The 24,384-nt window shown below is 44.1% G+C and overlaps 3 protein-coding genes across 5 annotated transcripts; 2 read left to right on the top strand and 1 right to left on the bottom strand.

Annotated features, from left to right (window-relative positions):
- Positions 1 to 2,994: 2,994 nt before the first annotated feature.
- LOC106613169 (calcium-binding protein 39) lies at positions 2,995 to 13,998 on the top strand. Of its 3 annotated transcripts, none has more exons than XM_014215160.3 (9): positions 2,995 to 3,129; positions 7,770 to 7,930; positions 8,705 to 8,869; positions 9,498 to 9,616; positions 12,001 to 12,169; positions 12,313 to 12,372; positions 12,806 to 12,871; positions 13,258 to 13,401; positions 13,511 to 13,998. In XM_014215160.3, the coding sequence occupies exons 2-9, from the start codon at positions 7,817 to 7,819 to the stop codon at positions 13,697 to 13,699; spliced, it is 1,026 nt and encodes a 341-aa protein (XP_014070635.1). In that variant the 5' UTR covers positions 2,995 to 3,129; positions 7,770 to 7,816; the 3' UTR covers positions 13,700 to 13,998. The 3 variants fall into 3 exon arrangements, with proteins under 3 accessions (XP_014070635.1, XP_014070634.1, XP_014070636.1); XM_014215159.3 differs by having other exon boundaries at positions 3,012 to 3,187; XM_014215161.3 differs by having other exon boundaries at positions 3,014 to 3,182.
- A 2,068-nt stretch (positions 13,999 to 16,066) lies between these two features.
- Positions 16,067 to 21,683, top strand: LOC106613167 (integral membrane protein 2C). Its single transcript, XM_014215158.3, has 6 exons — positions 16,067 to 16,318; positions 18,141 to 18,287; positions 19,358 to 19,546; positions 19,667 to 19,777; positions 20,133 to 20,280; positions 20,445 to 21,683. Exons 1-6 carry the CDS (start codon positions 16,223 to 16,225, stop codon positions 20,534 to 20,536), a joined length of 783 nt encoding a protein of 260 aa, XP_014070633.1. The 5' UTR covers positions 16,067 to 16,222; the 3' UTR covers positions 20,537 to 21,683.
- Positions 21,684 to 22,636: 953 nt separating this feature from the next.
- Positions 22,637 to 24,017, bottom strand: LOC106613166 (lysophosphatidic acid receptor 4). The gene has a single exon (XM_014215157.3). It carries the CDS (start codon positions 23,784 to 23,786, stop codon positions 22,890 to 22,892), a length of 897 nt encoding a protein of 298 aa, XP_014070632.1. The 5' UTR covers positions 23,787 to 24,017; the 3' UTR covers positions 22,637 to 22,889.
- Between the last annotated feature and the right edge of the window lie 367 nt (positions 24,018 to 24,384).

The following is a 24,384-nucleotide window of genomic DNA, read 5'->3' on the forward strand; positions in this document are numbered from 1 at the left end:
TTAGCCACATATTCTAACCCTGCACCTCTGTCTCGCCTCTCATGCAGAATGACTTCGCTACACTTGAGTCAGTGGTAGGTTGTTTACTGGATTCATACAGTATTTATACAGACATATATTAATTACTGAATCATTACTGCAGCTGAAATATTCTCCCAGTATGTGAGACCTGTTAGGTTTTGAAACACATGTACTCCCACTGGACACACACTGGTTAAATTACCATTGTTTCCATGTAATTTCATGAAAATGATGTTGAACCAATATGGAGTAGACGTTGAATTGACGTCTGTGTTCAGTGGGCTGTATCTTGTCACTGTGATCTTGTGATTAATAATGTGAACTAATCTTCCCATCAAGAGTCAGAACTACAGGTCACCTGCTCCAGTGACTATGACCTCCTTGACCTCTGTCTCTCTGACCGCTGCTCCACGGACCGCTATGCTCCAGACTACAACCACTGCCCCCCTCTTCCTCTCCGTTCGCATCCCTCCCTCTAGCCTCCAGACCACCGCTGCTCCACCCCTCCCTCTCCCCCATCGCCTGCCCCCACTGAAGGTTCCACTGCCCACCCTGGCATGGCCACAGACCACCCATCTGCCACCCATTTCCACCCAGACTGAGGGAGGACAGACAGGCCACACCGACAGGACTGGAACCCCTGTACTGGTAAGAAGCCTGATAAGAACCAAGCTCCCTCTCTCTCTGTCAGTCAGATCCACACACATGGTGTCACAAGGAGGAAAGCCAGTGTAGATCTGTCAGATTATAGCTGCGCTGGAAAGATGTTTCAATGTTGTATTATGTTTCTCAGGACACTAATGGAGATCAGACAGGAGAAACCAATGAGATTGATTATGTTGAGGTAAAGGAGATTATCACCCTGCCTGATGAGATTGATTATGAGGAGGTAGAGGAGATTATCATCCTGCCTGATGAGGAAAGGTTCCAAGTGAAGCAAGAGAAGAAGGAAGAAGTGAAGTTAGAGGAGAAGAAGGAACAGGAGAATGAGACAGAGGAGCGGAAGAAATGCCGCAAGACTCTCAAGAAGAGGTGAGATTTAAGTAGACAGAAGATAATTATATAGTGGAGGGAGGGAAAAGCTAGCAGACAGACGGACACATAAAAGGAGATAGTAAAGGATGGTGTGACCACAGGAAATTGGTGGCACGGGAGGACGGGCTTGAGTTAATGGTTGGAGCGGAATCAGTGGAATGGTATCAAATAAATAAAACACATGGTTTACTGTAATTTCCGGACTATTGAGCGCACCTGAATATAAGCCGCACCCACTGAATTTAAAAAATATATATTATTTTGAACATAAATAAGCCGCACATGTCTATAAGCCGCAGGTGCCTACCGGTACATTGAAACAAATTAACTTTACACAGGCTTTAACGAAACACGGCTTGTAACAAAAATAAATAGGCTTTAACGAAACACGGCTTGTAACAAAAAATAAATAATTAGCAGTAAGCTTTAGTTGTCTTTTTGCACTGAGTCAATTCCTAACGCTGCTGTTTCCAACGTCTTATCATCGACTCATTAAGACTAAGCTCCCGTGCAGCAGCTCTATTTCCTTTTCCAACAGCCAGATCAATCGCCTTCAACTTGAAAGCTGCATCATATGCATTTTTCCATGTCTTTGCCATGATGAGGGTGACAAAATGACTACCATAATCAGAATGATGGGAAGTTTGAGAGCACTCGATTTAATCTAAACAGTAAACAAAAAAGTTGTTTGACCTTAACCCGTTCGGCAATTTCATTGGTCTAATGAAAGCTTCATGCCACCAAAAAACTGAGCACGTCACAGAATGTGTTTTTTTATTTTTTTTTTATTTGAAAGCGGGAAAAATCCATATATTAGCCGCGTCATTGTTTAAGCCGCGAGGTTCAAAGCGTGGGAAAAAAGTTGCGGCTTATAGTCCGGAAATTACAGTACATGGTTTCCAGGTGTTTGATGCCATTCCATTTGCTCCGTTCCAGACATCATTATGAGCCATCCTCCCTTCAGCAACCTCCACTGGGTGTGACTCACAATTTTTAAGTGTTGTAGTAGTGTCCATATTGTTACATTCATGTCAGTGGTTACTGTCTCCCTCACAGGTTTATCAGATGTCTGAGGAAGATGTTTTGCTGTGGAGGCTGCTCTCAGAAATGCTGCAACTGAAATCTTCATCACACTGCAACCAGAGACCCAAACACACACACACACACACACACACACACACACACACACACACACACACACACACACACACACACACACACACACACAAATGTGCGCACACACACATACACACCAGGGATTTATTTCATCCTATTTTTCAATAAACATAAAATCCCATCTTGTTGTTTGTTTTGTTCAGATTGGCAGGTCTTGACAAAAAAAAAGAATATTTTGTCCAGGGTTGGTTTTGGGAAGGCTCCAAAGCTAGTAGAATAGAGTGGTCCTATTCATTCATTACAACTTCATAAGATTTAGCCTCTTCACTCTGGGAGACCTGTACACATTTGTCTCCTGGAGCCAAGAGGCGTTGTAAGGTTGTGCCTCAAGGGGAAGACAAGTATAAAAAGAACAAGCTTGCATGCAGAATTGCTCACCAAATATACTTTTTGTCTAGGGTGTGTGGATTCAACATAGCCCTCTTTAGTTGTGTGTGGATTCCAATAATTTATATATACCCCACAGGAGGTTGGTGGCACCTTAATTTGGGAGGATGGGCTTGTGGTAATGGCTGGAGCTGAATGGTATCAAATGCATCAAACACATGGTTTCCATGTGCTTGATACCATTCCATTAGCGCCGTTCCAGCTATTATTATGAGCCGTCCTCCCCTCAGCAGCCTCCTGTGATATACATACAGCATGTTTATATACATAATTGATGGAGTCATTCATGCACTATTCCTTGTGCATGAGCGCCTCCCTGTGGACACTCACGAGGCCCCATGTGCAGATGTTATAGCGTTACACGACCAGCGTGGGGCGGTAGACCTCGATGCCCAACACATTGCTAACCAGTCGCACACATAAAAGGACTAGGAAATATACAACATTTCAAACAAGGGGAGGCGACAAATAAGGAAAACAAAGGAGTTTCTAATCCAACAGGACGAACCGGTACATAGTCGTTAGCTTTTCAGACATCCGTGGAGAGTGATAAGATCGAGTTTGTAAGGTTTGATATTGTATTTGTCATTTGGATGACACAATTAGCTGGCCTGCATTAGCAGGCAGTTAAGTTATGTCTAGCTATCGACGTTAGCCAGCTAGCGGAGGCCTGTCAAAGATTTCAAGCGTATCACGTTATTTGTTAGCAAGCTAGATATTTGCTAGCTACTACACACGAGACGTTCAAGACCTTGAATTTAAAAAATAGCAAGCTAATTTTGTTATCTTCCTAACTATCTTCAACTACAGTAGTTGGTACTGTAACTAGCTAGCTGGCGCTGTTATAGTTAGTTGGCTAACTAGATTTCTAGTTAACTTTAGCTAGTCAGACAGCATTGCTGTTGTGATAGGTAAGTTAGCAAGCGAGCTAACTAGTAATATGTAAAGGCCTGTTGTGTATTTAGGCCTCCCGTATGGACCACAATATGAGACGTCAGTTGGCAGGATTGCACGATTATTGTGGACCCTAGCAGTTTATAACTAGCCAACATTAAATATTGTGCGCAGACGCTGGCTGACATCTTCACCACACACCCTATTCTGAGGCTCCATGGCATGGATAACGAGGGCGGTTCCCTGTTTTAGCGCTTGCTGATGTTAGCTAAGCTACATTAGCAATGAGGGAGTGATGCAAGAATGTTTTGTTTTGGTAGTTCATAGCTAACTTGTGCAGTTGCGAACTGTCTTCCAACTTGCTAGCTACGCTACTCTTCTCTCCAATGCTAGCCCGTACTACTAGTTATATTAGGGACCAACACCAGTCTAGTAGGCTACCATTATCGCACGAGTTGAACGTACTATTAACGTTACCAAAATCATCATGGAAAAGCACCATGATTGTTTCCAAAGACACTCGGCTAGCTAGTTGGCTATGTATGCCATCTGCACAGATAAGGAATAACGAATTCACAATTCTATCTAGTACTCAACCTTATACATTTTACATCTGTTTTGTCTGCTTATCTACATCATTCTAATAACTAAAGGGGGTCACGTTGGAGTAGAGTGGAGTTGCCCAAATTCGGATCTGGGGCCTCCCCATGATCCACGTTTTGGTTTTTGACCGAACACTACACAGCTGATTAAAATAATCACCTCATCAAATTTTGATTATTTGAATCCACTGTGTAGTGTTAGGGCAAAAACCAAAACGTTTGGGAAACCCTGGAGTAGAGGAGTGCTGCCAACATTAATGAACCTTAGCCTGCGAGTGAAATATGGATTGACCACTTGGTGAAGTCGAAAGGTGCCCATAGACTCAGTTCAAACCAGGGGCGGGTAGATGTCTGCGTTTCTATTTTAATCTGTTAACATGGGACACATCAGATGTGACCAGGCTAGGTCTTGCTTTAGTGTTGGTTGGTTATATTCTTGGCTCCAGTCCTGGGTTCTAATTCTAAATGTAGATGCCAAGACAGGTCAGAGTCTGAGCCAGACTGTGCCAGAGTTTGGGTTCACAGGTCAGGGGAAGTTCACATCTGGAAACAGGTTGACAAAGCAGACTGACAGACTGGGCTGGTACATCACCCTGTGTCTCGTTCATTATCCACTACATTCTGGGAGTAACTTCACTGGTCTTGACTGTACACATAACAGTGCTATTGGAATCCATGTTGGTTTTTGATAGCTGAGGAACGCTCAACTCTTCTCATTTCTATCGGAGTTTATTATTAATAACAGGTTGTGTGATTTGATGGCAACAACATTGAGTCGCCATCAATCGATACTTTTATCGACTACAACCACCTACTTTCCTGATTTGTGTTGCTAAACTCCACGTGAATGCGCTTGTGCCAACTGAATCTGTTTTACGTAGTACATCAAGGCTGTTGCGTCTCCAGTTAAGCAACAACAAGGGAAAAGTAGGTTGTATTCAAAGGACTACAGTTAGGGACAGACTTAGGTACATGTAGGTGTTTTTAAGAATTTAGATTTTTACAAGTATCGACTGAGGGGACTCAATGGTGTTGCTATCAAATCACTCGACCTGTTATCAATAACTCAACTCCTTAATATGAGAACGGACTTGAGTGTTCCTCAGCTATCTTTGGACAAGCTGCATTGTCATGGCTGTTCTAAAATGGGGGACATTTTAAGTAAGTTTCCTTTCTGCACCCTTTACATACAAACAGCGCACCCATCCCTCTGTGGTGTGAGTTCAACCCTGCCTAATTAGACAAATTTATCACCACTGATGTCAGATTGACACCTTGAACAGCGGTGATACAGCATAGTAACGGGGCGTTGGACTAGTAACCGAAGTCCCCGAGCTGACATGGTAAAAAATCTGTCGTTCTGCCCTCGAACAAGGGGCCACTGTTCCTAGGCTGTCATTGAAAATAAGAATTTGTTCATAACTGACTTGCCTAGTTAAATAAAGGTAAAATAAAAAAAACTAGATAGCCCCACCCATGTCCTAGTCCCATACAAGCAGTAGGAGACCCAGCTGAGGCCTGTATTGTAAAAAGTGAATGGGTGAAACACGGAATGTGGCAACTTTGGGGGCCACAATCTGAACACATCATGGGGGGCCGCAGTTGCTCGCTGGACTGCACACCTACTTTTATTTATTTGGAAATTCGAGGGCTGCCAGTTGCCCATCCCTTGCCCTAGATAAAAGCTCAGTGAGAGGTCTGACGCGTCCCACTGTGGGCCTCATGCATTCCCCCGGCTCTCACTGCTCTAGATACGGTTATAAGCACCTTGTAGTTTGTCTGAGGAGGGGGTGTGTGTGAGAGGATATGTGGTGGGTTGATGTTGTTTACACTAGTGGGGAGAGGCTGGAGAAGTACTGGTAAATGAAGTTTTCTGTGACCTTAACAACACTAGAAGGGGTCATATTTAGGCCCCTTTGGAGTAGGGTAGGGCAGTGGACGTTATACCTCTGTAATCATTGACTACCACTGACCAATCAGTCATGTCTCAATGTCACCTCCCCTTATTTACATTTACATTTAAGTCATTTAGCAGATGCTCTTATCCAGAGCGACTTACAAAATGGTGCATTCACCTTATGATATCCAGTGGAACAACCACTTTACAATAGTGCATCTAAATCTTTTAAGGGGGGGGGGGGTTTAGAAGGATTACTTTATCCTATCCTAGGTATTCCTTAAAGAGGTGGGGTTTCAGGTGTCTCCGGAAGGTGGTGATTGACTCCGCTGTCCTGGCGTCGTGAGGGAGCTTGTTCCACCATTGGGGTGCCAGAGCAGCGAACAGTTTTGACTGGGCTGAGCGGGAACTGTGCTTCCTCAGAGGTAGGGGGGCCAGCAGGCCAGTGGTGGATGAACGCAGTGCCCTTGTTTGGGTGTAGGGCCTGATCAGAGCCTGAAGGTATGGAGGTGCCGTTCCCTTCACAGCTCCGTAGGCAATCACCATGGTCTTGTAGCGGATGCGAGCTTCAACTGGAAGCCAGTGGAGAGAGCGGAGGAACGGGGTGACGTGAGAGAACTTGGGAAGGTTGAACACCAGACGGGCTGCTGCGTTCTGGATGAGTTGTAGGGGTTTAATGGCACAGGCAGGGAGCCCAGCCAACAGCGAGTTGCAGTAATCCAGACGGGAGATGACAAGTGCCTGGATTAGGACCTGCGCCGCTTCCTGTGTGAGGCAGGGTCGTACTCTGCGAATGTTGTAGAGCATGAACCTACAGGATCGGGTCACCGCCTTGATGTTAGTGGAGAACGACAGGGTGTTGTCCAGGATCACGCCAAGGTTCTTAGCACTCTGGGAGGAGGACACAAGGGAGTTGTCAACCGTGATGGCGAGATCATGGAACGGGCAGTCCTTCCCCGGGAGGAAGAGCAGCTCCGTCTTGCCGAGGTTCAGCTTGAGCTGGTGATCCGTCATCCACACTGATATGTCTGACAGACATGCAGAGATGCGATTCGCCGCCTGGTTATCAGAAGGGGGAAAGGAGAAGATTAATTGTGTGTCGTCTGCATAGCAATGATAGGAGAGACCATGTGAGGATATAACAGAGCCAAGTGACTTGGTGTATAGCGAGAATAGGAGAGGGCCTAGAACAGAGCCCTGGGGGACACCAGTGGTGAGAGCGTTTATGATGCAACCGGTCAGTAAACCAATCAATAAGATCCATAGTTAAAGTAAACACAACTTCTGCAGTTAGCCTGCTCTTTCAACAACCTCACGCACAATTAGAGTAATGCTTAATATCAAATCTCCGTATGAGGGTGAGAATCAACATTTTACTTCCACCTCTTTTAGCTATTTCCTGTCTTCAGATCAATTTGTTAAGCCTGCCCCTCTCCAACCTGTTGTTTCTTAGCACTATGAATCTTGGTGTCAGTATGACTTATGATGAATAGTGAGTCAGTAGTATCTTGGTATCAGTATGATTTATGATGAATAGTGAGTCAGTAGTATCTTGGTATCAGTATGATTTATGATGAATAGTGAGTCACATTGTTAGTGCCTTTACTGATTTGGCTCATCCTCACTGAGCTCTGAGTCAGTACTGATGGAGTTTGAACAACTCTGTCACAGTTTGGTTTAGTCTTTCTCTGCAGAGCCCTTTCTTTCTCTCTCATTTATCATCTCCAGTTTATATTTTCTCTCTTTCCTGTGGATAGGTAGGACTGTGCAATCGCTGCTTGGTCGACCACGGTAACTCACCACCATGCCGTTCCCCTTTGGCAAGTCCCACAAGTCGCCGGCGGACATCGTCAAGAACCTGAAGGACAGCATGACGGTGTTGGAGAAACACGACATCTCTGACAAGAAGGCTGAGAAGGTAAACAACCGACACACACACACACACACACACACAGATACAGACATTACCTCCTAGTTACACCTCTCCCACTATTCTAACTTGATTAGTGACCTCAGAAATTCTATGGAAGCGATGGAGTGGGGAATTTCAAACCCCTCCCTCTAAGAGTTTGAATTGACTACAGTGTAAATAAATAAAAAGGCAGGGCTCTCCAACTCTGTTCCTGAAGAGCTACCCTTCTGTCGGTTTTCTCTCCAACCCTGTTCCTGAAGAGCTACCCTTCTGTAGGTTTTCTCTCCAACCCTAGCTGTAACTAACCTGATTCAGCTTATCAACCAACTAATTATTAGAATCAAGTGCGGTAGATTAGGGTTGGAGTGTGAACCTACAGGACGGTAGCTCTCTGGGAACAGGGTTGGAGTGTGAACCTACAGGACGGTAGCTCTCTGGGAACAGGGTTGGAGTGTGAACCTACAGGACGGTAGCTCTCTGGGAACAGGGTTGGAGAGCCCAGGTGTAACGTGGTACCTGTGTTTCGAAAATATATATGAACAACATTTTTTGCCTGTCATGTTTGACGAGAGACATTGGTTCCAACAACCTGTTGAGGGTTTCCTTTCATAACAAGCCATCTCTAGATTCTGAAGAAAGTGTATGATGGGATAATTTCAGGACAACATAGGGTGTTAGGGGTTAGCTAGGTCATAGGAAACAGTATGGTGACTGATGGAGAGCTAGCTTATATAATGTAGAGAGCTCATTTCATCTGTGTCTGGCTCTGTGTGTGTCCAGGCCACAGAGGAGGTGTCTAAGAGCCTGGTGGCGATGAAGGAGATTCTGTATGGCACCAATGAGAAGGAGCCCCAGACAGAGGCGGTGGCCCAGCTGGCCCAGGAGCTCTACAACAGTGGCCTGCTCAGCACCCTCGTAGCTGACCTGCAGCTCATCGACTTTGAGGTGAAACACTTTTACACTGTGTTTGTCATCTTTTACACATCTGTCATCTTTGGGACAGATGCAGTGATATGAGAGATTTCTTTTGAGATGCTGACTAGAAAGGTGGGTCTCCTTTGGGACGTAGTGATATAGATGAGAGAGACCGATTTATGTCGATTTACAGAAAGTCAAGACTGACTGTGTCCTGTCTCTTCTATTGGCACATGGACATGCTTTCACAGGGACATGTTTTTTTGCTCACTGCAATATGTGTGTGTGTGTGTGTGTGTGTGTGTGTGTGTGTGTGTGTGTGTAGACTTCACTGAGTCAGTGTGGTGTGATTCTCTTCCTCTTTGACACGCTCAACCTCCATCCTTCAGTTGGTCTGTGTCATTCTCACCCATCAGAAGAGACATCTGTCATAGCTATTCCTGCTATGGGGAGGCTGAATTTGATAATGGGTACAACAACAACGCAGTGATACTAATATGAAATGTTACGATTCACCAATGGTGCTAATAGGTGAATCTGAAGGTTACGATTCAAGAACATTGAATTCAGAATTTAAGTTCAGAAAAACTTTATGGCTGACCCTTTGATCTGTAACACTTTTCTGACATTGCTTCATGTCATTTCTGTACAACATCAGGGTAAGAAGGATGTGGCTCAGATCTTCAACAACATCTTGAGGCGTCAGATCGGGACACGGACGCCCACGGTGGAGTACCTCTGTACTCAGCAGAACATCCTCTTCATGCTGCTCAAAGGGTGAGGTCTGGGGTGCCCAAACCTACACTACAGCCTGTCATTTACAATGTTGGGGTGTAGTGTTTTTGTGTTGGTTACCACATTGTCTCAATACAAAATAATTAAATGCATCGAAATCGAAAGATAACTATTGCAGAAGTTGACAGAAACAGCAGATATTGATAGTAATAACTGGAGATTTAACAATGTCCTATATCAGGGATCATCAACTAGATTCAACCATGGGCAGATTTTTACATTTATTATTGAGCGGTAGGTCAGGGGCCAGAACATAATTACAAATCATTTGTAGACTGCAAATTTACTGAAAGAAACCCAAACAGATGTGTTTGACTAATACACAATCATTTCAAACCTTGCTTACATTTGTGTCTCTATTATGTGTGGGAATACTTGAACAGATTTCTTAAATTAAAATCTCTTGTAGCTGATTTTCTGGTGTTTTTACAGTCTTTAATCCCCCCCCCCAATAAAACCACTCGTGAGCCAAATTCCATTAGGGAACCCTATTCTATATCTTATTTCAATGTCATTTACATTGTCGGGGGGGTGCAGCGTCTAGGTTTGGCCGACATTATGATAGCATCGTGATGTGACAGACGATGGTTTAGCTTATTTGAACTTCACTGGCACTCCGCAGTAGAGAACGGCGTCTCGCCGGGCAACACACAAGTGACGCTCTGCGTAATTAGCCTATTCCTATTTGCGTGTGTGTGTGTGTGTGTGTGTGTGTGTGTGTGTGTGTGTGTGTGTGTGTGTGTGTGTGTGTGTGTGTGTGTGTGTGTGAGAGAGAGATACAGAACGCAAGAGAGGAATGTAGGCCTGACAGAATGGATCATTATTTTTGAACTCACGGACACTCCTGAACTATCTTGTGCTTAGCTGTTTTAAAAAGCGTAGCCTGTATTCTCTTCTCTCTCCATTTGATAGGCTATATGAATGCCTGTTGGCAATGCTTCATTGTGTTATGTATGGCTTTCTCCTGGCCAAACAGTGAATGTAAAGGAGTTCCATCTCAAAGTAATTATTTTTGCCTAAAAACACAGGTTAGCCAGAGGACTAATAATGAGGGAGAACAAAGCATATCAATATCCTATAGAAACATCTAATCACCAGTTTAATCTTATTAAGAAAGAAATTATCAGTGCAGACCATGAATATCCCTCCAAGCGAGGTTGAAAACCAAATGGCCAATAACCTATCCTTATTCCTCCTACTGGTCTATCATAAGCTTTACAACAACTTAAAGTTAGGAACATTAGCTTATTTCCCAAATATTCTAGCCTACGAAGGAGTTGTCCTAAAGTTGTGGCTTTCATAAATAACACAAATGAATGTCTATAGCCCAAGACTAGGCATAGGCTATTTTCAATCACAGCTTGATGATAGATGGAAGAAACAATATTTATTTTCCTATTTTATGAGGCAATTCTTATCCAGTTGTGAAGATGGTAGACTTTCTATTCATGGCCATTACTATGGAGTTGGTCCCCCCTTTGCTGCTACAACAGCATCCACTCTTCCAGGAAGGCTTTCCACTAGATGTTGGAACATTGCTGCAGGGACTTGCTTCCATTCAGCCACGAGCATTAGTGAGGTCAGGCACTGATGTTGGGTGATTAGACCTGGCTCACAGTCGGCGTTCCAATTCATCCCAAAGGTGTTCGATGGGGTTGAGGTCAGGGCTCTGCAGGCCAATCAAGTTCTTTCACACTAATCTCAACAAACCATTTCTGTATGGACCTCGCTTTGTGCACGAGGGCATTGTCATGCTGAAACAGAAAGGACCTTCTCCAAACTTACCACAAAGTTGGAAGCACAGAATCGTCTAGAATTTCTTTGTATGTTGTAGCATTAAGATTTCCCTTCACTGGAACTAAGGGGCCTAGCCCAAACCATGAAAAACAGCTCCAGACCGTTATTCCTCTTCCACCAAACTTTACAGTTGGCACTATGCATTGGGGCAGGTGTTTCCACAGCTCCAGAGTCCAATGGCGCCGAGCTTTACACCACTCCAGTCGATGCTTGGAATTGCGCATGGTGATCTTAGGCTTGTGTGCGGCTGCTTGGCCATGGAACCCCATTTCTTGAAGCTCCCGACAAACAGTTCTTGTGCTGCCGTTGCTTCCAGAGGCAGTTTGGAACTCGGTAGTGAGTGTTGCGCTTCAGCACTCGGCGGTCTTGTTCTGTGAGCTTGTGTGGCCTACCACTTCACAGCTGAGCCGTTGTTGCTCCTAGGGGGGGGGGCCAATAGGGGGCGATAGCATCGTATGTCAATGTTTTATGGGTCCATAATTACATTAGGACTAAGGTTGACATCGCCCAACCCTACTTGCGTCGTAATAACAGGATACCTCCTTCCTATTCAAATGTACACCTGGCAGGTACGAGTCTCCAGAGATCGCTTTGAACTGTGGCATCATGCTGAGGGAGTGTATCAGGCACGAGCCGCTGGCCAAGATCACTCTGGGAGCCGAGCAGTTCTACGACTTCTTCAGATATGTGGAGATGTCCACGTTCGACATCGCTTCAGACGCATTCGCCACTTTTAAAGTGAGTTTTCCAAAATGACTGCCGTTTTTCTCAGAACTGTAATATCTCAGACCGCCTAGGACCGTGGGTTTCTTGGGACCTAGATAGAGGCCCTGCATTTTTGAGCTCATTGGTTAAAATACTTGTATGTTTTCCTCTTCCAGGACTTGCTAACGAGACACAAGATTCTGAGTGCAGAGTTCCTGGAGCAGCATTACGACAGGGTAAGTCCTCAACATCGTGCTGAAATGTAATCCGGCGAGAACACATCTCCATGATGTGTTTCTTTGAATGTTCCTTTTTCTGAATAGCAACCTGTCCTGGTTAACGGAGCTTTTTAAGACTGAGGTCACGCCAGGATAAGCTGAGTTTATTTGCGCTAAACCCCAGCCTGGCAACGGAGTATTTCAGAGACATCTCTGAGATCCATGAAAAGTATACCAGGGAATATGGAAATTACCTTGGCAGCACAGTACTCAGTACCTAACATAAAAACCAGGCATTTGACACTGTGGCTGTTTTGAATTCAAGGCAGCTCCCTGTCTATCGGTGTGGGAAGATCACTAGTTGGCTTGTCACCGAGTTTGCAAACAAGCAGATGCACTCTGAAATAGCGCTTGACATTCACTCCGATTCTTTCTCCTCCCCTCCCTCCAGTTCTTCAGTGAATATGAGAAGTTACTCCACTCAGAGAACTACGTGACTAAAAGGCAATCCCTCAAGGTAAGAACGTTGGTCCTGTTGTAGTAAACAGCTGTTAATTGTATATGTATGTATACCTGTTTTTGAGGGCTAAGTATAGATGGTCTCTTACATGGTGTTTGGTTACTGAAAATATCCCCAAGCTGACCGACGTCGCATCAGTCTGTGGATGGAGTAGGTTTTAGATACATTTACTCTGCCTGGTAACGTCCTCCTATTTTTGCCAATGCATAGCAGTATCTTCACTTTGCCTTGTGTAAAACCAACTATAATGACTATCTATTTATATAGTTTTAGCTGAATCTTGTGTTTCAAACCTGGCATTTAAATAAATTATTACTTTATCACCTACCACAGACTAATTGCAATTATTACTTAATGTTTTTTGTCACACTGAAACAATCTAGTTGCTGGGAGAGCTTCTTCTCGATCGACACAATTTCACCATCATGACGAAATACATCAGCAAGCCAGAGAACCTCAAGCTAATGATGAACCTTCTTCGAGACAAAAGCCGCAACATCCAGTTTGAGGCCTTCCATGTCTTCAAGGTAAAAAATGTTTAAAAACAGAGACTAGCACAAGGCTATAGTAGGCGGTGCAATTTGACTGAGTTGAGTTGGATTGTAAGAATAATTTCTCCTCTTCCTTCCCCTGTAGGTGTTTGTGGCCAACCCCAACAAGACACAGCCCATCTTGGACATTCTTCTGAAGAACCAGACCAAACTCATCGAGTTCCTCTCCAAGTTCCAGAACGACAGGACGGAGGACGAACAGTTCAACGATGAAAAGACGTACCTGGTCAAACAGATCAGAGATCTGAAGAGGCCGTCCCCCCAGGAGGCCTGAGGGAGGGGCTTAAGGTGTCCAGACATCATCTGGATAACGGACTCATCAGCAGCCGCTGCTGTTCTGGTTTTTCCACCATTTTCAGGAAACAAAATAACACGCCCACATCAAGTCATCAGGAAGTCTCCCGCTCATTCTGCTGTTCAACGCAACGGACATTCAATATTTTTATTTTATTTTTTTCCCAATTTTTATTTCCAGTATCTCCTTTTACAAAGCTGAACATAATAGATGCTGCTTGTTTCTTCCACATTAAGACATGTGGAAGGGTAACAACACAACACAAGGTCATTCAAACATAGTAACAACGAAATCTACATTTGAGTGCTATGCAGACTTCTGACACACACGTAGTGCTATAATATCAGCATAAACCTTGAGATGAAAAGGTACTAGCAAAGTGAACATTGGGGTGTTGGTTGCATGCCTTGTTCGAATGTGACAGATCCATGGCTGTACTTGGGGCTAAACGCTGGCCCTGTCTACTTAGTGTCACAGTCTGCAAAAAGCACGTACCAGCTACAACTCTTATCTATGCTTTCATCGTATACAGCAGCAACAGTGATACATTTTAAAATGGGCTCTCCAATGGCCTCATACCGAACCATGCAGCTATTGGTGTGTTGTGAAACAACACAAAGCGAATGATATGGGTAAAATGCTAGATATTATTTCGGTACAGGCCTGACTTGTTCTGGGACAGGGTGAATATGTACATATGACTTTTATTTTTGCTTTGTAGATTTTGTTGAAACATTGACACATGAATATATATATTTTACCTTAAATCAAGTTTTCCGGTAATTGTAATCAAATTAATTTTTAAGAGTAAAAATCTGTCATTTTTTTTGCATTTAATTTTACTGCTGAATTTAAATGGTGGCTGGTTTTTCTTTGTACATAATGTCCAGCCAGGGCCAGCTCTTATATTGTTAACCTAGAGGACATTACTAATAATTAGTACAGCTGGGGAATGTCATGGTATTAGCCCAGATCTCTTAATCCTCTTTTCTTTCCGTCTGTATTTCAGTAACTCAAGACGACTAAAATGTGCTGGGGTGCCAGGACAGTGGGGTGGAGGGGAGGCCTGGAGGGAATGGGATGGGGCAAGGTGCTAACTGAAACATCAAGCCTGTGTGTTTGTGCTGAGCAGCCAGCCAATGGTCGCCTTCCCCTGCTCAGACGTTGCATGTATCAACCAATGGTTGCGTGCCACGTCATCCACTGCTATAACATATGTGGTTAGCTGATACGTAAAATATATCCTATACAAGCATTGTAAGATCTGGCAGGTGTCAGTAATGCCTGGGTAGAGGAACACACCCTTCATCACCCAACTGGAATCTGATCCAGGGGGGTTGAGGGGGATTTCAGAGACTCTCAACCCCCCCCCCCCCACTCATCCACTCTGGTTTATTATGATATTCACTGCTTTCTGGTGGTGTAGGGGTGTTGCACCATATCTAGTGAGCTTCAGGAGTTGACAATTACTTGGCACATTCAAATGTTTCCCCTTTACCACCCAGTTTGAGCCTTTTTCATTGGGGTTGAAATTCCAGTACAATTCCAGAGCATTGAGTGTGTTCTTTGGAGATTGTTTAAATGTTTACTTTACACTGACTGAGCTAATCTGCCATTTGAAACACTGTATTTATTTGAGGGATGGAGTTGATTGGATGATATGAATATATTGCATATATACCACTCAACAGACATGTTTACTTGCAGTGAAGGATATGGTCAGAGAGTGATGTTGAGCCAAGTGCTTTTGACTGAAAGCTCAAGATATCCCAATAGATGACAGATCAACCATTTCATTGTGCAAACCAACAGAGACCAGTATTACTCAATGCATATTTAAATTGCATGTTCATCTACTGGCTGCATGGTACTCTCTACAAGCAATGTTGTACTGGAATTTTCTTCCAAAAATAACAAATGAACATGTGAGATTATTTGGCTATGTCTGACCTTTGACCCAGTCCCAGCACATTGAGTGTGTGGGTGCTTTCAGAAGTGTCAAAAAGGCTTTAGCCTTTACAATCTAAACAGAAATAAATGAAAAACATTTGGAATAAAGTAAACCTTTCCTCAGTGTTATTTGTTTCGTATTGTCCTTTCCTCTGAATGTCTGGAAGAGTAAAATCCAGCATTCAAGCACTCTCAATTTATGGTATATACCCTATCCTGGATGTTGACGTGTGCATTATTTAGCTATGGATACTTGGCTATTGTAGCCTTTTTATAAACAGAATGTGCTAATGATACCGCATAATTATCAGTACCTCCTTTCTCTATTTTTCACGAACGGTACTCTTTACACACTACTCATGACGTAGACGTAACTCAGTCAAGTGCCTGTGCCTTTAAGTGGGCTTAAAAAAAGTCAAACTTCCGGTAGATTGATACCTCCAGCTACATTGTATCAGTAACAACAGAAGAGGCTCGCATACGAAAGAGGATCTAGCTACTGTAGCTAGAAAGAAACGAAACCCACCCGATCAGTCTTTGACAGGGACAGCCATGGTCAAGATCACTTTCCAGTCTGTCGCGGGACAGAAAGCCGAGAAGGAGCAGAATGATGGCGACAAGACCGACATTCTCATAACCCATCCAATGGTAAATTAGTGATGCGTTTCTCTGTTGTGGTTGGCAACATATATCGCTTTGTGTGCTGTGCCCTTCGATAAAACATAGCTGGCGCTACCTCCAGTAATGATGAAGTTGCTGTCAAGCGTCTGCAGGGCATTTCACTCGACATTTACCGGCACAATCATCGACGTAACAGGAGCATTTTAACGTTGTTATTTGACAGCAGAGCAGCCATTGTCATCTGTCAGGAAATAAAACGATGCTGTGCGGCTAACGAGCTCTTTGTGGAAATATAGCCACTTTGCCAAATAGTCTACGGACAAAGGGGAACTGCTAACATTACTATTGAACATAGTTAAGTGGATGTTCTTAGACAGATTAGCTTTATTGACATCAATTATTTATGCCAACGTTAGGCTATGAGAATGTAACTCTAATGTTGTCAATATTGGAGTTAAATTCTTAGCTGTAAGAACCTAAACCAAGAAGGATCAAATTGATATTTCTAAGCATAGGCCTATAATGTTGGCTGTGGGTTATGAATAATTATTGTATCTCTTGGGAAATGTGAATGGATTACAATAAAAACATGTTTACCAAACACAGGCAGCAGACAAAATGGCAGATGGAGGTTACTGCTGGCGATGCAAGTTCATATTTAATAAGTAGCATCACTGTGCCAGCAGTAGGCTACAGTTCTCAACTTGTGATGCAGTCATTCAAGGAAAGCTTGGCTTCTCAGCATCCTGCTGTTTCAAATCCAATAAAATATGTTCTGTTTTCAGTCAGCCCCCTGCATTCAGTAATGAACTTCAATGAAAGCCTGAGACAAGTATTTGATCAGGTTTGAAAGCTGCATCTTCACCAATTAGGCTGTATGTGTGCCTGTTTTTATCTCAAGGGTAAGTTTGCAGTGACCTATTGGCAGTTACCTTCTATAATTTCATGTTTGTTGGAAATGTAGACAGACTATCGTCACATTTTCAGTCCATCTAAGGCCCTCCTATCTCAATCAGCAAGGAAGAAGAACACTGGTAAAAATCTGTCTCTGTGGGGAAAACACACAGACAGCGAAACTGATGCCGTGTCTATCCCTTCGTCCTTGTGCATCTTATCTCCTAGTTTATCCTTCACCACAGGTTGTCATAACACTAAGATTTTTGCTTTGGTAGTCTGTGAGCTGTTTTCATACACAGGCAATAGCAGCGTCAGGAGAATTTCAAGTACCAGCTAAGAATAGCTTCCTTTGTTGTCTCCTATGCACAGAGCCCATCCTCCAGGATAAATGTACCTGTACACCCACCTATCCACCCACGTAGTTGCACATATACGGTAGAAAGGATTTCCTCTCGCATCAGTCACATGTTATGTTAATTATCATAAATGGTTATGTGAGCGGTGTAGGCTACAATCGCGCGCCTATTGCCAACCCGTGCCACCCTGCCAACAAACAGGTTGAGCGTGTGACAGAGGCAGATGGGGTGAGAGACTGGGTGTGATGTTACTCTCCGTCTTAGAAGTGCCATGTTACTAGCCACTCTGTTATCCATCTCTGCCACCCACGTTGCTGTTTCCCTGCTAAAACATGCAGATTTATTCTATCTAAGACCAGGAACATAATGCACTCTTAACCCCACCTGACTTAGTCTGCCCTGTTCTGATGTGCCTCCATAGAATATCTGTGAAACACTAGCTTTTCACCAAGTACCAAAGCCTTACCAGTAAGCTTTGTCTGATCTTCATCTGTAGTGTGAGGCAGCCTGATGTAGAAGTACACTGCCTGGACAGGACGCTAGTCTGTGTGATGTGTTTGTGTTCATGTATGTGGCCCTGTGTCTCTCCCTGTCAGGAGGATGAGGAGGAGCTGGTTCTGCCTCGGCGCTCAGGGAGGTCTCCTCTGAATGGCCTATGCTGCCTGACCTTTGGCCTGGTGGTCTTCATGTCTGGTCTGGTGTTGGCCTCCATCTATGTCTACCGCTACTACTTCATACCCCAGGTACCTAGAACCTACATGCAGTGACAGTATGAGACAATACTCTATCACTCTGTCCTCTCTGGTCCTACACTATATATACAAAAGTATGTGGACACCCCTTCAAATTTGTGGATTTGGTTATTTCAGCCACCCCTGTTGCTGACAGGTATCAAATTGAGCACACAGTAATGCAATCTCCATAGACCAACATTGGCAGTAGAATGGCCTTACTGAAGAGCTCAGGGACTTTTAATGTGGCATCGTCAGAGGATGCCACCTTTCCAAGTCAGTTTGTCAGTTTGTCACATTTCTACCCTGCTAGGGCTGCCACGGTCAACTGTAGTGCTGTTATTGTGAAGTGGAAACGTCTAGGAGCAACAATGGCTCAGCCACAAAGTGGTAGGCCACACAAGCTCACAGAACGGACCGCTAAAGCGCATAGCATGTAAAAATCGTCCGTCCTCGGTTGCAATACTCACTACCGAGTTACAAACTGCCTCTGGAAGCAACATCAGCACAATAACTGTTCGTCGGGAGCTTCATGAAATGGGTTTCCATGGCCGAGCAGCCGCAGACAAGCCTAAAATCACCATGCACAATGCCATGCGTTGGGTGGCGTAAAGCTTGCCGCCATTAGACACCTTTGGGATGAATTGGAACACTGACTGCGAGCCAGGCCTAATCGCACAACATCAGTGCCCAACCTCACTAATGCTCTTGTGGCTGAATTGAAGCAAGTCCCTGCAGCAATGTTCCAACATCTATTGTAAAGCCTCCCAGAAGAGTGGAGGCTGTTATAACAGCAAAGGGGGACCAACTCCATATGAATGATTTTGGAATGAGATGTTGGTCGATCAGGTGTCCACATACTTCACATGTAGTGGGTCTTCTGATGTTGGATTTCTAAATGTGCATCCTGGTTTCACTGTCTCTGGTGGTGGTATAATGTACATTTTGAGATCAGTTGTTTATCAGACATTGGTCCTTTCCCAGTCTGAGATCATGAAACGTTCAAGAATAGCAGTGACTGTGATAATGAGGATGATAGTTAGTGATAGCCTTGCTAACGGTTCCCCTGTGCCGTGACCTAGATCCCAGAGGAGAGTCTGTTCCACTGCAGGGTTCGTTATGAGGACTCTGTGTACGCCCCTCTGAGAGGCAGACAGGAGCTGGAGGAGAACGTGGGCATCTACCTGGAAGACAACTATGAGCAGATCAGCGTGCCAGTGCCCCACTTTGGAGGAAGCGACCCTGCTGACATCATCCACGACTTTCACAGGGTGAGGAGGACTAGGCACATGCGCGTATTCACGCACGTACCCACACACCTGATGTAGAGTCAATCGGCCAGGGTTTTGACATGCTTAGTTTTATTTAGTTTAGGTTCTGTCTGTCACCAGGGACTGACTGCCTACCATGACATCGCTCTGGACAAATGCTATGTCATCGAGCTCAACACCACCATCGTTATGCCCCCACGGAACCTCTGGGAACTGCTGGTCAATGTTAAGGTAACATAAAGCCTATCCCTCTCACTTTGTTTGAGATGCCATCTCCCATTTTCCACAGCCTATTATTCTCTCTTTGTCCCTGTCTCTCTCTCTGCCTCTGTCTTTCTGTCTCTCTCAATTCAAAGGGCTTTATTGGCATGGGAAACATGTTTACATTGCCAGCGCAAGTCAAATAGATAATAAACAAAAGTGAAATAAAAAAATGAACAGTAAACATTACACATGTTTCAAAGGAATAGAGTCATTTGAAATGTCATATTATGGCTATGTACAGTGTTATAATGATGTGCAGATAGTCTCTTTCATTCTCTATCTGAACTCTAACCCCGTCTACCTCCCCCCTCTCTGTGTTTAGAAGGGGACGTACCTGCCCCAGACCTACATTATCCAGGAGGAGATGTTTGTGACGGGGAAGGTTCACAACATGCGCCAGCTGGGGCCCTTCATCTTCCGCCTGTGTAACGGCAAGGACACATACCGCCTGACGCGCCGTGCCCGCCGACGTGAGTCGGGGGGGGGGGGTAGTGCGGGTCACTCAGGGTCTGAATGGTCTACCTATTCTCTTGTCTAATAAAAGTATTTGTATAAGGTTGTGCGGGTCACTCAGGGTCTGAATGGTCTACCTATTCTCTTGTCTAATAAAAGTCTTTCACTGTCTGACTTGTAGGCATCAACAAACGGGAAGTGGCGAACTGCCATCGCATCCGCCACTTTGAGAACACGTTTGTGGTTGAGACAGTCATCTGTGATGGAGTGTAAACTGTTACCTCAGCATGACCGTCTGGCACGACACCCTAAGGCACAGCCACCTCTCCAGCCACTGTAGCGCATCCCTGTGTAGATACTTAGAATTACCTTTCAGTTGCACTTTAACTATGGTTTAGTTCTTTTTTCCATATGTTTAACTGTCTCTTCTTTAAAAACACACTGTTTATTTTAGGAATTGTCAGTAGTGAGGTTTACCTTGTGTTTCCTGGCTGCAATAATACATGTTTTTCTCTGTAATTTACCTTGGATGAAATAGTTTCATGTAGCAGAACCACTAAGCCAATGGGAGGTTTTTCCACTCAAGAGAACTGTGACGGCCTTGGTTGTCAGGGAAGACAACAGTTTCCATGTGTTGTCATGGCGACTACTTGATTTCCCTGCTCTTGAAATTACAGCGCGTGTGAAATCCTGCTACTGTCAGCAACCATCTGACCTAATGTTGTGCCACATCGCTCTCATCTCTTTCTTTGTCGCACTGTGTCTGTCACTACACCCCCCCCCCCCCCCCCCCCAGCATACCTCATGTTTCTCTCTTTCATATTTCTTCTTCTTTAGCTCAGTCACCCTATCAAACTAAAGGAAAACATGAATGTGAGTTTAAGAAACCTACAAAGTGAGTTAAGAACCAGTGTCCCTACAAAGTGAAGTAGACAAATTGGCCATTGTTAGACTTCGTGTGCGTTTGCACCTGTATGTAAGGCCTCTAAAGTATAGAATCATGTACACGACACTTAATGTATGTAGTTATGTAATATTATACCAGATTATTTCCAGCCAAGCTGCCCTTCTCCCTGTGAAAGCGTCAAAGAATGTTTCTCCCTCCTTTTTGATGCCCCTCATCACCTCTTGTTTTCATTTGCGCTCTTTATCAACGCTTTTGTGAGTCATTCTAGTAGAATTCTGTCAAGATTTTTCACCCTGCATGTGTGTTTCTCTAAGGAAAAAACGCACTGTTAGAATCTTTTCTAAGAGCACGTTTAAAGCCTTGGTCCAGAGTCAGAGACTGGACTAAAGTAATGATTTGCTGTAAGGGAGTTTATTATATCATATGCTAATATATACCTTAGACAGGTCTGTATATTTTGTCTGCTGGTGAAGTCTTATCTGTGAATAAAGTAGTTAAAACTCTCTGTTACTATCTATGCATATAGTCACTTTAATAACTCTACCTACATGTACATATTACCTTGACTAACCGGTGCCCCTGCACATTGACTCTGTACCAGTACCCCGTGTATATAGTAACGCTATTGTTATTTTACTGCTGCTGTTTAATTATTTGTTACTTTCATTTCTTTTTTTCTTTGTACATTTTTTTTTTGTTTAACTGCATTGTTGCTTAATGGCTTGTAAGTAAGCATTTCACTAAGGTCTACCTGTTGTATTTGGTGTCTGTGACATAACCTTTGATTTGTGTTGTGGGCCTTCATGGGACATTTCGCTGTCCCGATTCTCTTTGGCTCTGCGTGTGCCACCAGCCTTGTTTCAGTGTCTAGATGTAACTGATCATATTCTTAAGTGTTAGTGGGTGTGAATCTAGGTTGTTTAAAGTGGAGAGTTGTGGTATGCACTGAGGTGTCTTTTAGTAAGGGAAAGTGTAAACAATCATGCACTGACCTGGTTTGGGCATAGTGGAAAAGCAGCTTTGTTTTTCACACAGGTAAGTGTCGCATAGGAGTGGCGCCACCGGTCGGAAGACAATGGCTCAATGGATGAATTTATTTGAATGCCACCTTTACACTGGCTTTCCTATACTAGACTCCATAGTGACTCCTTATATACTGTCTGTCTGCCATATAGCCTGTGCACAGATGTCTCTCCATATGGCAGGGCTCTAAGCCACAGAGCTGTTGGATGGCTGCTGCTGCCTGCCTGGCTCCACAGCCAGAAACTTCATGAATTATCAACAAAGTTACATGACTATCTGATGGTCAAACCAAAGGGAACTGTTTGGCACCTGGCTCTGCATGTGAATGAAAGCCTTAGTAATTATTAGTACTTTTGGGGAAATGACAGTGTGGTCGATGTACAGAACCTACATACAGTAAATGTCAATGACTTCAGTCTTATTAACCATCAAAATCACAAAGATAAGCGGTAAAATGTTTTTATTCTATAAAACAATTATTAGCACATCTTAAAAGTACAGATGAGCTCAATTAAACTTACAGAAGTGATGAACTGTTACCAAAAAAAACTAAACTATAACATGTCATTTGACAAAACATTCTATATTTAACTATAAATTGTGTTGTATTTAGGGACACATTTTGATGCTGTTACCTCAAACTATCTCCACTGATAGTCGTTTCTCACTCACTGTGTTCTCACCCTTCATCTACTTTCATGTGATCTGGCCTGAGAAATCCATGTCAGAACCCTCTTTCTTCTTCCAGAAAGCATCTAAAGAGAAGTAGTACAACAGTGGATCTAGACAACAGTTGACGCTGGCCAGACAGAACATGGGCATGATAGCCTTTTTGATTTTGAGCGTCAGCACGATGGAGAATGGCAGGAAGAAGACAATAAAAATCAGAAGGTTGATGGTGAAGATCAGCATGATGTTCATCTTGTTGACCCTGGCGGCATCACTAAGGTGCCCGCGTAGCTTCCAGGACACCATGGTGGTGGCGACCACGTTGACTCCCAGCATGGCGAACACCAGCCCGGACTGCACATAACCAACGATCGGATTCGCCACAGAACATACATTATTAGTAAACTCAAAGCAGACGTTAGTGGCATTACAGCTCTTTATCTGACTGATCTGGTAGAGGCTCTCTGGAATGTTGACTGCCACGATCAGGAGCCAGATGAAGACACAGGCCTTCCAGGCGTTGGTGGTGGTGCGGAAGTTGCGGGACCTCAGAGGGTAAACCACAGCCAGCAGCCTGTCCAGGCCAATGAATGTAATGAAGATGGCGCTGGAGCGGATGTTGTTGCGGAACAGCATGGTGGTGGCTGTGCAGGCCTGGATGCCCAGGGGCCAGGTGCCCGTGGCATAGAAGTAGACCCGGGTGGGCAGGGACAGGACCAGCAGCAGGTCGGACAGAGCCAGGTGGCTCATGAAGACAGCGCTGGAGGATTTCAAGCCATGGCGGCGGAGCAGAACCCACAGCGACACGGCATTGAGCGGCAGGCCCAGCGCCACCACGCTTCCGTACACAATGGCAGAGGCTGTGTACATCGCATAACTCCCCTCAGAGGAGAGCGCTCCTAAACTATCATTGTTGTCGTTCATGGTGTCTGTGCGTGTAATTTGAAAAGAGACAGACACCACTTCAAACCACTCACTCAATATTCTGGTTGCCACTTCCTATCAGAGCAGTCTGCATACAGGTTGAGCTGTTCTTAACTTCCGGAATGAAAGTGTTGAAACAGGAAGTGAGGGTGATTTTTCTTTTCTCAGGAAGGACCTTTTGTTCTTTCTGCTGATAAGGTTGAAGAATCTTGACAACATGAATCATGTCTGAGTAACAAACTATCAACATGAAGAATCTCTGATCTCTCTGACCTATACAGACAGTCTGATCATTTTTTTAACGAAAAGTCAGTTATTCGTGGTGAATAGTTATAAACAAACGTGTTGATCAAGAGCAACTGTCTAAAACATTTAAATACCGTTTTATATTTGAAATGGTCTGGATGTACACATCTTTACTGGCTAGATTGAGAGTGGGTGGATTACATCTGAACAGTCCATATCTGAACAGTGTATAATTATGTAGAAGCTTCTATTCAGTATGAATAAATGACAAGACTCAGGGTTGTAAATCCCATGCCTTTTGTTGATCAGATCAGTTAGTGTTAGATATGGCCTCTGAGATATTCTGTGGAAC

Source organism: Salmo salar, chromosome 09, assembly GCF_965601325.2.
Source record: "Salmo salar chromosome 09, fSalSal1, whole genome shotgun sequence".
In the NCBI taxonomy this organism is placed as follows: domain Eukaryota; kingdom Metazoa; phylum Chordata; class Actinopteri; order Salmoniformes; family Salmonidae; genus Salmo; species Salmo salar.

Bases quoted from the DNA above. Each gene is read 5' to 3' on its own strand.
- LOC106613169 (XM_014215160.3), top strand. From the start codon at position 7,817: ATGCCGTTCCCCTTTGGCAAGTCCCACAAGTCGCCGGCGGACATCGTC. The intron at 12,872-13,257 runs GTAAGAACGTTG...GAAACAATCTAG, and splicing joins CTAAAAGGCAATCCCTCAAG to TTGCTGGGAGAGCTTCTTCT. The intron at 13,402-13,510 runs GTAAAAAATGTT...CTTCCCCTGTAG, and splicing joins AGGCCTTCCATGTCTTCAAG to GTGTTTGTGGCCAACCCCAA.
- LOC106613167 (XM_014215158.3), top strand. From the start codon at position 16,223: ATGGTCAAGATCACTTTCCAGTCTGTCGCGGGACAGAAAGCCGAGAAG. The intron at 19,778-20,132 runs GTAACATAAAGC...CTCTGTGTTTAG, and splicing joins AACTGCTGGTCAATGTTAAG to AAGGGGACGTACCTGCCCCA. The intron at 20,281-20,444 runs GTGAGTCGGGGG...TCTGACTTGTAG, and splicing joins GACGCGCCGTGCCCGCCGAC to GCATCAACAAACGGGAAGTG.
- LOC106613166 (XM_014215157.3), bottom strand. From the start codon at position 23,786: ATGAACGACAACAATGATAGTTTAGGAGCGCTCTCCTCTGAGGGGAGT.